Here is a 12,893-nt window from a genome sequence, read left to right as displayed (position 1 = left end):
TGGCTTCACCAAGGGCAAGTCCTGCCTGACCAGCCTGGTGGCCTTCTATGATGGAGTGACTACATCAGTGGACAAGGGAAGAGTTACAGATGTTGTCTATCTGGACTTCTGTAAGGCCTTTGACATGGTCCTCCACAACATCCTTCTCTATAAATTGGAGAGATTTGATCTGATGGGTGGACTGTTTGGTGGATGAGGAATTGGTTGGATGGTTGCATCCAGAGGATAGTGGTCAATGGCTCAATGTCCAGATGGAGATTGGTGACAAGTGGTGTCCCTCAGGGGTCTGTACTGGGACCAGTGCTGTTTAATCATCAGTGTCATAGACAGTGGGATCGAGTGCACCCTCAGCAAGTTTGCAGGTGAAACTAAGTCAGCTGAGTGGTGCAGTTGGACATGCCTGAGGGAGAGGACGCCATCCAGAGGGATCTGGACAAGCTTAAGAAGTGAGCCCATGTGAACCTCACGAGGTTCAACAAAGACAAGTGCAAGGACTTGCACCTGAGTGTCAGGACAACCCCCAGTATCAATACAGGCTGGGAGATGAAGGGATAGAGAGCAGCCCTGCAGAGAATGGCTTGGGGCTACTGGTGGATAAAAAATGGACTATGAGCCAGCAATGTGTGTTCACAGCCCAGAAAGCTGGGCTGCATCTGGGATATTCTGGGCTGCATCAAGAGAAGTGTGGCCAGCAGGTCAAGGGAGGTGATTCTCCTCCTCTACTCTGCTCTGGTGAGACCCCTCCTGCAGTGCTGTGTCCAGCTCTGGGGCCCCCAACATAAGAAGGACATGGACCTGTTGGAGCAGGTCCAGAGGAGGACCACAAAAATGATCAGGGGGATGGAGCACCTCTCCTATGAACACAGGCTGAGAGAGCTGGGATTTTCCAGCCTGAAGCAGAGAAGTCTTCAGGGAGACCTTACTGCAGTCTTACAGTACTTAAAAGGGGTTTATAAAGAAAGATGGAGACAAACCCTTTAGCAGGGCCTGTTGCAATAGGACAAGGGGTAATGCTTTTAAACTAAAAGATGGTAGATTTGGACTAGTTATAAGGAAGAAATTTTTTACAGTGAGTGTAGTGAAACACTGGAACAGGTTGCCCAAAGAGGTGGTAGATGCCCCATCCCTGGAAACATTCAAGGTCAGGTTGGATGGAGCTGAGTGAGTAACCTGATCTAGCTGAAGATGTCCCTGCTTATTGTGGATGGGTTGAACTAGATGACTTTTAAAAGTCCCTTCCAACCCAATCTGTTCTATGATTCTGTGAAAATAAAGTAGGAATTAAAAGTTATATATATACATACTCTCAGAAAAAGATAAGCCTAGTCTTGGAAGTACACAATGCACAGGCAGAGTTGTACAGTTCTTACTTTCACAGGAATGCAGACTTGCAGGATCAGATCTTCAGTGCCATAACTGGAAACCTTATTGAACTCACTAATGGCTTTATTTGGCCTTGGAACAGTTTAGTCAAAGCACTTCATTTTTTTAAAATGTTTTCTGACTCTGAGAAGTCATAGAGACTATTTAGTGAGAAGTGGGTCAAACAGCTGTGTGCTCAGAAAAGAAGGGTAGGAGACATCCTTATGTCATCAGGTTTGATTTTAGCATCTTCATGGAATTTCAAGGGAAAAAACAACAATATGCAAATACGTACCAGTGGAGCAAGTACCATTACTCCAGCTCCAGCTCTTCTGAGTTACATTTGCTCTATCTCCTCTTGTTTCTTCATATTCTTCAATCTTTTCTCTAATACTGTATTTCCCATGCATGGTCCCATATCAATGCCTAGGAGCAAGTGTGAAGCAGCATCTTCAGTCCTACAAAGACTAAACAGCAGAAAGAAAGGGGCATAGGATCTTTGACTGTCTTCTGCCTCCTCATATGACTTTCTTCTTAAATCAAACCTTAATATAAATATATTTATTTGGCCCCTTTTGCATGGATCCTTTTCTTTTATACTAAAGGACTACAGGAGGAAGACTGAGCATATTAGAGAAGTGGAAGTGGTGGATCAGTGTATTTTATGAACTCTCATAAAAATCAATACGAGAAAGCTTTGTGAAAGACTTTTAATGAAAAGGCATTATGAACTAGCCAGCATTTAGGTTCTGCCTGGACCCACCTCATGGTGCTTCAGTGTTTAAAAGAGCTTCACAAAAAAACTCACACCATATAGGTGAACACCAGACCAATATCTTCTTAGTGATCTAACCAAACATACTGCTGTGAAATAATCTGATATAAAGTAAAACAAATCAAGTCCAGTATATTTGACATTTTATTTTCTTTTGTGTACAAGGGGCCTTTTTTTTTTTAATTAAAGCTGAGTTGGGGCTAAAATACATAGGTGTTTCTTTTTTACTGATACAAGAACATATTTAACTCAAATACTTAATAACACTATACACTTTAGTGCCAGGTTTACATTTCATAAAGTCTTCTCTGTATGGTGAAATTGATCAGGCTATTTTAGCCAAAAAGCAAGGGGGAAAAAAAAAAAAAAGAGGTAGCTGTACATTTGTATGGGCACACCAGTTGTTGGGTGCACTGCAATTTTAGAGGCAGCGTTCATCTACCTGTCCAGTCCACTCACAGTAACCCTCATCTTCCCTAGGGAGGTGCTGTGTATTCATGTGGGGAACTTTTATCTGAAGTCATACTGAGGAATTCTGTCCCCATTGAATTCAGGAGACATGCTGACTCATAAGATGGAAAGGACAAAAAGTGGCCAGATGGAAACTGTTTTGCAAATTCACAAGAGCAAGCTGGTTCCTCTGTCCTGCTTGTTCCTCTGTCCTGCTCTAAGAGTCAAGCAACCACACATTGCGGTACGAAGCTTGGCCTCCAGAAGACTATGGTGCTCTTTCTGCAGAACTAAAACTAGCTTTCTAATGCACTGTGGTACTTAAAAGATCAGCAAGGATCCTTCTATCTCCTGCCAGAACAGGATGAAAGAATAGATCGATATTCCTGCAGCAGGCACAGGCACTATCAGCTGCTTCTTTACCACAACTGCAGCAGGCTGTCACTCCCCTCACATCCTCCCTGAACAGCCAGCTGAGCAATTTCTGGTGATTTGGTATCTCCACGAGTTAGCAACATGCTTATAGGAAAAGTTGGGAATCTCCAAGCCTTTAGGTTGTTGGGATGGTTTCAGATCCAGAGCCTGGATGCTGTCCAGGTTCCCTCACACAGTCCTTCATAAATTATTCCACACACCTCAGTACCAAACTTCCTTGGCAGCTAGCCAAGACAGTATAGTCGACTTCTGGAACTATCTTACCTACAAGTAAGAAGTCAGCAATAAAAATATTATCTTCCTTGTAATCAGTTGCTTTAGTTGCAATGGACAACTGGAGGACCAACATCCAGCAGATGAGAGTGCTATGATATATTTCCAGGCACCACCTACTCCCTCACCCTTCCCTGCCTTTCATTAGCTGACACTGTGCACTTTCCCTGTGCTTTGCCAACAAACCTCCAGCTGACTGCAGAGGTCGAGGTGAAGGAAACAAGCCAGAATACCTTGGGCCTAGGTATCGTTTCCATTGCTTCATGTTCCATGGATATGTCTATGTGAGTGTTTTAATTCAGGTTAGGAATGTGGTTTTGAGGGAAATCTCCCAAATGCCTGAGCTTCCCACATCTTGGTTCTTACTGTGGAACTGTCTGGGGTATATGAACAGGATGACATTTGGATTAAATTAACCTGAAAGCCATGGAGAATGCCTGATGTGCTCCAACCTTTCTGGGCATCCAGTCTTCAGTGTCAGGCATCAACAAGTCCAGAGTACTCCTCCGGACAGATATAATGGGGGTGTCAGGTCCTTGGCATCAAATGTCCTGTCCCAATCAATTCCTATTGCACCACATCACTGGCTAATAGACCCCTGGCAACGACCACAGTACCTAGAAGTTACTTGTAAGTAGAGAATCCATCTTCCCAAATGAGATACACGCTGTGACAGATACCTCATTTAGGACAGCACATTACATAGATTAATTCCTCTAGATGATGATCTTCACTCCATTCTGTTAAATGTAATTTATGTGCCTGTAATTTTAAAAAAAGATAAAGTGACTAGTAACAATATATTACTTCATCATTTTAGTGCCCAAATTCAAACAAACACTGTAAAATGACCAACAATTCTAAGACAATAAATTTCTGTCCTCTCAGTCTCCAAGCACCCTCCAGCAGTTGCAAGCAAACTGAATTCTTGTTTTGGCAAGACTTTTAAGGGATGCACATAAATGTTTTGCTCAACCCAGCCCACTCTTGTCCTCCTTTTATTGCGTAGGGAATAGATCTTGAAACTTTCTTATCAGCCATTATTTGCACAGTCTTGCATCTTCTGACTGACTGACCCAAATTGTTTGCAGTGCAGAGCAACTTCCTCTCATCATCTGTTTTAAGTAGATCCACTGGTCACTGATTTTAAAAAGCCCATTTTGCTTTATAAATGTCTCTTTAAAATACCACCAGTGTTGATAATTGCAGTGCTCTACTCATATCTTTCTGAGACACCCTAAGTTCATACAAGTATCTCTATCACTCAGGTTTTCTGCTAAGGCAGTTCTGTGGTCCCTAGACCCTTAATCATATAGGAGGAGTCCAAACCCGCCCACCAGCAACAAACTGGAAGTGCCTCAGGGCTGGAACTACTGAATAATTTAGGAGACTTTAAGGTCAATGTCTAAGGGGCTAAGGAAGTCGTATGTCTTCAGGGCCAAGTGGGGACTGAGAAAGGACAGTCAAGGTCAAGGTTCAACTCAGTCACATAATTTCTACACCAGGTACTTTACTTTTAGTACACTTGGACTTGAGACACTGAACCTTTGAATGCTGTGTGAAGAAATACATCATTAGTGTTACTGAATGTAGCCTTTGCTAAAATCTCACACAGAATAGTTCCAGAAGGCTTTAAAAATCACTGCTTAAACTTCACTGCAGTTTCCATTGCCAAGAAGCTCCAATGACTTAATTAGGTGAATCCACCCTTCGTTAATCTAGAAATAGTACCTCTATAAACAGCATTTAGAAACAAAAATTTAGGACTGTAATTAATATAGCAAATGTAATTTTGCCATGTAAGTTAAATTATATGTAAGTCACATCATAAATCTGCAAATGCTTCTGAAGTCTGTAGGCTCCTTGCCAGCATTAATTTTGGTAGAAAGTAAGAAATATTTCTCCATCATTTCCTTGCTTTTCAAACTCCAGGTCTGATATGCTCTTCAAAAATGTGTCCCAGCCTGCCTTCTTTTAATATTCACTAGAGCTTAAAAATAAAAATTTATGCCTCTGTATAGATTACTTACTTAGGAGAAATGCTTTACAAACAACATGAGATATTTCAATGTTTATAATTTTTTGCTAAAACAAACTATAGCAACAGTTATATTAAACTACCTTGACACTTTAATTTTTCATTATATAATATATGCAAATGTACATCAGAAAATACTCCCATGAAGGAGACCTCCCATGTAAATCGCTCAGGGAAAAACTGATTTCCCATTTCATATAAATCTAATAATCCAAAGCATTAAGTCATGGAAAAGTTGTTAAATCACAAACATTGCTTAATAAAGATTACTAATACTATATTGGATGTCTGATGCAGAGCGTACTTGTACTCGTGCCCTTGTACTCAGCATGATCATGACAGAAGTTTGTGCCGTCTGAGAGTCATGGAATAAGGCATCAAACTATTTTACAGTAATGGTCCCAATATGGAACCTTGATGCAGTTATCCACTCTTAGGAATTTAAATTATCAATCTGGAATTTAAACTAATTGAAGGTGACTAACCCAGGAGATGTCAGAGAGAGGCAGATCATAGAAACATAGTCATAGAAAGGTTTGGGTTGGAAGGGACCTTTGAGGACCAAGGAAGATAGAATATTCTGCTGCCTCTGGCCAGCAGTGATTAGCCAATATTACTTGAGCTTAGGGATAAAAAATGAAGTGTCAGTGTCTGTGCTTGTCTGTGCTCAGATATCATGAGTTTAAGATACCAGCTGGATTTAGCTTCTTCAGAATTCTAAGATACAACTGAAGTTTCTCACAAGCCCAAACTGACTTTTTTCAAATTCTAGTTTTCATGAAGTACCTGCAAAAAAGGCAAGAACTGAAGCAGCCTGAGTAAATTAAATCCATCAGACAGCTACATCAGGATTGTGTGATGAATTGTTTCATTCCTTTACCATCTGATTGGCAGTCAGCATCTAGACTCACTACCTGATGCATACCTGGTAAAGGACCTGCTGGGGCACAGGCCGCCCTCCACTCATCCAGGTTGGCAGTTGTTGAGCACGCACGGAGCCAACACAGCATCTGCTGGGAGTGCATGTGCATACACGTGTGCACACACACACACACACACACACCCTCTGTATTTCCAGATACACGACGGGTAAGCACGTGCAGACTTTGGAATGGAGACGCATGTTTTGAGTTCCACATTATTGATGTTGCCCACATTATTTTATATGCGTCCAGGGAATGTACAGAATCAAAAAGGTAACATGACTGTAAAGTAAACTGAGACGACTGGTTGATTCATTTTTCCTAGCCTTAATATTCACCTGCTTAATGTTGGCTGATAGTGTAAAATTCAGGCTGGTCTCGTCAGGAAGGGTGAACCAATATTCAGGAACAAAAGCCAGTAGGTATCAACTCTGATCCTGCAATGTTCCCGGGGCCTCCAGACAAAGCAGTTCTAGGTAATGGTCAAAAGAAGCAATATAATTACTAGCTTGTTGCTGAGCTTGGGCTTTTTCTTTCATTTTCATGATTTTTAATTAGTACTTTTATCCCTGCTACTTATCACGGAAATTACACCAAAATTCTGAAGAAACAAAGCCTTATCTCTTTGGAAAATAAAAATCATTAATCCTGCACAGCTGACCTGATGAGGTGATTACTCAGCTAATACAGTACCTTCCTGCCATCTTGTGGCACTGTAGGGTTTGCAACTTTCTATTACATTGCATAATTTTTATTTCAAATGAAGTTATTGGGTTTTAAGTTTCAGATGCTATCAAACAACACACACATTCACACACACTGAGTAAAATCCTGGTCCAACTGATATCAGTGTCAAAACTTTTGTCGATTAAAAAGCTTCCAAACTGCACTAATTGTATTAATTTTGATATCTTATTATGTCAATAATGAACATAAATTCAAACTAAAGAATGTAAAATGGGTTTCAGTTTTAAAGAAGAAATAGCCATTATACTTAAAAATCCTGAAGTTATCTCTGAAATAATACCTTGTGTTTTTATTATGAATTCATCTATATTTTTCATTTTTGATACTTTGGTGGTTTTACATAGCTACCTCCTTTTTCAAGTCTGCCTGAAGAAAAAAGAAGCTGCGTCTTTTATACAACTTCAGGTGACATCTTTCAAGTGCTTGTTCAAAGTTTACTTATTTTTCAAAAAATAAAGGTATAGATGAGGATGTGCTACTGTCAGATTTCCTGCTCCTGCTTTCAGGCTGGAATCACCGACTCGATCATTGAGCATGGATGCACCACGAGGAATTAATATCAAAGCACAAGCTGGGAACATTGAAGCTCTTTCCCAGATGGATATCAAACTACACAGCAGTGACGGTGTGGTGAGTACAAGCCCTTATTTTTCCGTAACTGTGGTTTAGCTTGCTGTCTGAATATAATTAATAGCTTCAATTCTTTTTTCAAGTTCTGTTAATTTGATTTTAGGAGACAGAATATTAAATTTAATGGTGCCAATAATAAGATATTTATTTATGGGTCAGATTGAAAAATACTACCAATTGACATAATGTTGTATTGGCTTAGAGAAATGCTTTGTAATAAAACTCTGATAGTGCTCAGCCCCCACCAGCACAGTGATCCCCAGGCACCCCAGCAGGAACCTTGGCCCAGAGGTAGACACTCAACCCCAGAGTTGCTAAATTAAGGAGTGAAGCTCTGCAGACGTCATTAAGAGCTGCCCCATCAGCAACAGCATGCAATGTGCAGCAGACTAATTACCAGTGCCAGTTCTTCCACAGAGGAACTCCAGACCAACCTGTACAAGAAATAGACACCTACCACAGACAACGGACAAGAAATCCAGAGAGGAACTTTTTACAAAGGCATGTAGTGATAGGATGAGGGGTAACGGTTTCAAACTGAAAGAGGATATTTTTAGATTAGATGTAAGGAAGAGATTCTTTCCTGTGAGGGTGGTGAGACACTGGCACAGGTTGCCCAGAGAAACTGTGGCTGCCTCCTCCCTGGCAGTGTTCAAGGCCAGGTTGGACGGGGCTTTGAGCAACCTGGGCTAGTGGAAGGTGTCCCTGCCCATGGCAGGGGGTTGGAACTGGATGATCTTTGAGGTCCCCTCCAACCCAAACTATCCTATGATTCTGTGCCCACTACACTCCCTGATAAAGAGTCCCTCCTCATCTTTCCTGTAGCCCCCTTTAGGTACTGGAAGGCCACTATAAGGTCTCCCCAGAGTCTTTTCTTCTCCAGATTGAACAACCCCAACTCTCTCAGCCTGTCCTCATAGGAAAGGTGCTCCAGCCTCCTGATCATCTTCATGGCCTCCTCTGGACCTACTGAAACATGTCCATGTCTTTCTTATGTGGGGAGGCCAAGAGCTGGACACAGTACTCTGGGTAGGGTCTCACAAGAGCAGAGTAGAGGTGCAGAATCACCTCCCTCCGCCTGCTGGTCACGATCCTCTTGATGCAGCCCAGGATGTGGTTGGCTTTCTGGGTTGCAAGTGCACATTACCAGTTCTTACTCAGTTTTTCATCTACTAATACCCCTAAGTCCTCCACAAGACTGCTCTCAATCCATTCATCTCCTAGCCTTTATCCATGTTTGGGATTGCCCCAACCCAGGTGCAGGACCTTGCACTTGGCCTTGTTGAACTTCATGAGGTCGCTGCTAAGAAAGAGGATGGGCACCAGCTTATCCCTGTCCCACATTCCAACATCTGCCAAGAGCCTAGATCTCAGAGAAGCTTTGTTCATAACAAGTCTGGGTAGAAGGCTGTTCTTCAACCACTGCCTAGACAAAGTCAGGTTGTTTTATGGCATGCTATTGCATTATCTCTAATGAGCCTATTTGTCCTGCTTTCTCCCATGCAGCTTTTGCTCGATGCTGAAACTGTGCGACTGCCCAAACTGCCTGAGGGTACAAGGGGTGGATCTGGAATTTCTCAGGGGCTCTACGAAATCTGCGTGTGTCCAGACGGAAAGCTCTATTTGTCAGTGGCTGGCGTGGGCTCCACTTGCCAAGAATACAGTCGTGTCTGCCAGTGAGGGACCAGAAAAGGCCGCACACCCCCTTGCTAGTCTGAGTTTTATATTATTGCTAAAGAGCACTACTGAAAGCAGAATTTTCAGAATTTTAAAAACAAAGTACTTCAGTTTAGGAGACAAATCTGTATCTACAATTCTGGACTACAGGGTGAAAAGGGAAGAAGAGCACAAATGACATTTCAGCTTCAGAAGAATGACTTGAATCAGATTACATTTTCTGTCAGTAACACTTTGAAAACAGCCTTACATAGAGCATTAAAAAAAAAATAAAAGGAATGTTTCCTTGCTGAACTATTACTCAGTCAGATGATTATGTCATTGTTAATATTTTTGAGCTCCGTGGGTTTTTTTCTCTCACTACATGTAAACACTTAATGCATTAGTGGGTGAAATTAAATTGAGGGAACTACTTGAACTATTTACTAAGACAAAGCATTTGGTGAATTCAGAAAGTGCCAGCAAATGGTCTATGCAATTTTGTTCTTGCAATAACACAAGATACGAAAAATGTGGTATTTGTGTAAGTTCTGTGTACAAGGTGTTAATTTGCTAATAGCTTTCTGTGTTAATTTGGCAACACATATGCTGATTTGCTTATCACTGAGATTCATATAAAAATAACTAATATAAAAAGCTCCAGGATTCATTTATACCTCCCTGTGACTCAAATCTGTACACTATACAACAGAGACATATGTTAGTATATTTTATAATAGCAATAGTTTGTTGTATTGCCTGTATCATCATACTCATTTAAACCCTTTTATATTTTAGGACATGCTAATTCAACAAGGCAATTTTCTCTGCCAGCTGGACTAGTAAAAAGAAAAAAAAAATATGTGGCTCCAGATTGTCTGACACAAGGAACTGTTTGGGCGGTGGGGAAAAAAAATCCTTTTTTGCAGCCCACACGATTCAATTAAGAGGACTATTTCATTTCCATTTGCAGCTGTTGACTGGTATTTCTGATCTGTCAGAGTGGGACTCCATCACAAATGGAGAGAGTAAAAATAGTCTTTATAATTTTTTTACATTAGGACTTTGGATACAAAATAAATGCTCACCATAGTTGACAAACCCTTTATTGACCTTGTAAAGAAACACAAGTGCAGACCCATTCCCCTGTACAGTGTTGCACTGAACACAAATAAATTGTTTGCATACCTCTGGGTAGCAGGATTTGTATTTAATAGTCTGTTGTTTAAACCTCATGCGTTTTTAACTCCTTTGATGCTGTTTTGTATATACTTGATTATATTACCCAGGTAGAAGCTGCTATCACATAGTGCCTTGGCATCTATTTACAGAAAGATTTTAACCCATAATTGTTATTAACCACAGAATATGCATCCTTTAGAGGAGAGAACTGTCATCCGAACAAAAGAATTACTGAGACTATGCCATTTTTTTAAACTTGCTACTTCAGTTCTGGTGAACAAGCAAAGAAACCCCACACTCAGTTATGATCCCAAGTACCCACAAAAAGCTGAGTTGAGAAAGAGCCCCCCAGTTGACACTATCCACTATTATTGTGGTAAAGCCCTGGGTAGTCCCTGCCTCAAGGGCTGCCTTTGTAATTTATCCAATTAGTCTAATGTACAATACTGAAATTGCCTTCATTAGCAGGGTGGAGCCCTCAGCAATTAATTCAGACTAGAAGAACTTCAACAGTAAAAGTAGGAGACATGCTTAAGATGAGCTTTTGGGTCCCTTCAGGCAAAGGAGGTAAGGGAATTGAGGTCTCTCCCATGCTATTTGGAGAGTGCTCCAATTGCTAAAGTATTCTCTAAGGAAGAAGTAGGAAGCCACACCTCTTCCATTTCTGAAATTCTCTTTTCCTGGGCTTAGACATCTACCTTCAGGAGTGAGTCCAGGACTGTTGACCCTAAAGAGAGGAATATTTACTCCACAACTATATCTAACTATATCTCTCAACTCTATCTCTCTTTACAACTAAGCCCTCAGCTGAGGCAGACTTTAACAGAAACCCATCTTCAGCATTTCTTTCAAGTCAGTTTAGGTGGGTCTAGCTCCATGTACAAGCCTTTGCAAACCAAATTATGAGCAGACTTATTCATTGGATAGAAAGTTGGAGTATTATAATAAAGGACAGTAAATTCCATTCCATGTGCCAGATACCTAAAAACTGCTGCTACAAGTAACTTGGAGGGCTGTAATGTCTACAGTCTTTTACAGATGTAGTATAACAGCAAAACCTGTACTTCAGTCCTTAGAGAATGCAGCCACTGTCTAGTTTCAAAGGCACTTGAATTGTCATCACACCTATGTTTCTGACATCAAGGAACATATGCCCACTTCCATGTGGTACAAAACTACTCATTCACCTAATCCCTAAATGTTGGCCAGATACTGTAAATAAGTATATTAGTTAAAATCTGACTGTTCTGCTGGCAACTGAAACATAGCGGTTTAAGTTACAACTTTTAAGCTTTTGGAGACTCATTTTTCAAATGTGATTTGCCAGTTAAAACAGAGCAAAGGATTGAATCCAGGTTTTCCATGTGTCAGAAGAGTAACCTAACCCCTGAGCTACTGGGTAGTTGGAAGCCACTTCTTACACTGAAGTTACTGGTTTAGTTAACATTTTTTCAAAGCTGTGATATACAGCTAGGAAAATCAAGGTGCAGTTCCCTGACTAGTAACACTACTATGCATTATGGCACCTCAGTTAGACATTGCAATAACTAGTGTCTTTCTTGCAGAGATAAACCTTTTGGACTTGCCTCAGTTCACAGGTGGATTCTGAGTAGTAAAGAAAACTAAACAGGTCTGCTGGATCCTCAACTTTGTCATCATCCAGATCACCAGTTTGCCCCCTTCGTTGTTTAAATTTCATGCTTCTTTTCAGTATGCTACAAAATTGACATTAAAAATATAGATGCATTATATAAGTCGTGCAGGTTTTTTAAAGCATGGACAACAACTTCTTGTCACTGAAGAACATTTTAGGAATTTTTTCTTTTAGGTGTGGTTAGTGGAGAAATGGAGTTTATGCTAAAATTACCACAGTGTAATCATCTGATACTATAATCTCTTGTTAATCTCAGTATAATTCATACATCACTAAATTATGATTTCTGGTGTCTCCATGTGCACGTCTTTCCTTCTCTTTTTAATACTTCAGAATTATTAATTATTGTTTCTACTTGAATCAAACTTCAGTAAATAGCTACAGAGTAACAGAAAATTATGGCACAGGAAAGTGAGAATACACACTCCTCTAGTTTATTTTCAAAAGTTATCCAAATGGAGAAGGAAAAAAACACTACCCAGCATAGTGAATGAACTGTATTGTTTGCGTATTTTTTTCCCTCAAAAGGAATTCTTTACAGCAGTCCTTGTAACTGGTTGGGATTATTACACAGTGGAAAAGTAAAAATATTAAAATACACCTTATATTGACATTTGTCTATCTTTATATAGCTTTATGCAAAAGGAAATTGCAAGAATTAACTGAAAACTGAGTTCTTGAATAAACTTTATACCTTTTGAAAAGTCTGCTTCTCCTTTTGTGTTCAAATGAAACACAGCTTAAATGAATGGTTTCATGTTTTCATTT

General features: G+C 40.4%; 1 protein-coding gene across 2 annotated transcripts in view; it reads left to right on the top strand.

Annotated features, from left to right (window-relative positions):
- The window catches only part of SGCG (sarcoglycan gamma), a 148,552-nt gene extending 135,723 nt beyond the window's left edge, over positions 1–12,829 (top strand). For both annotated transcript variants that reach the window (XM_074915458.1, XM_074915463.1), the window contains 2 exons: positions 7,510–7,633; positions 9,140–12,829. In XM_074915458.1, the coding sequence (XP_074771559.1) occupies positions 7,510–7,633; positions 9,140–9,313 (298 nt within the window). In that variant the 3' untranslated portion in view covers positions 9,314–12,829. The remainder of the gene's footprint in view (positions 1–7,509; positions 7,634–9,139) is intronic.
- Positions 12,830–12,893: the final 64 nt, after the last annotated feature.

Source organism: Athene noctua, chromosome 1 (assembly GCF_965140245.1).
Source record: "Athene noctua chromosome 1, bAthNoc1.hap1.1, whole genome shotgun sequence".
Classification (NCBI taxonomy): Eukaryota; Metazoa; Chordata; class Aves; order Strigiformes; family Strigidae; genus Athene; species Athene noctua.
This window is presented reverse-complemented; position numbering and strand designations above follow the sequence as displayed.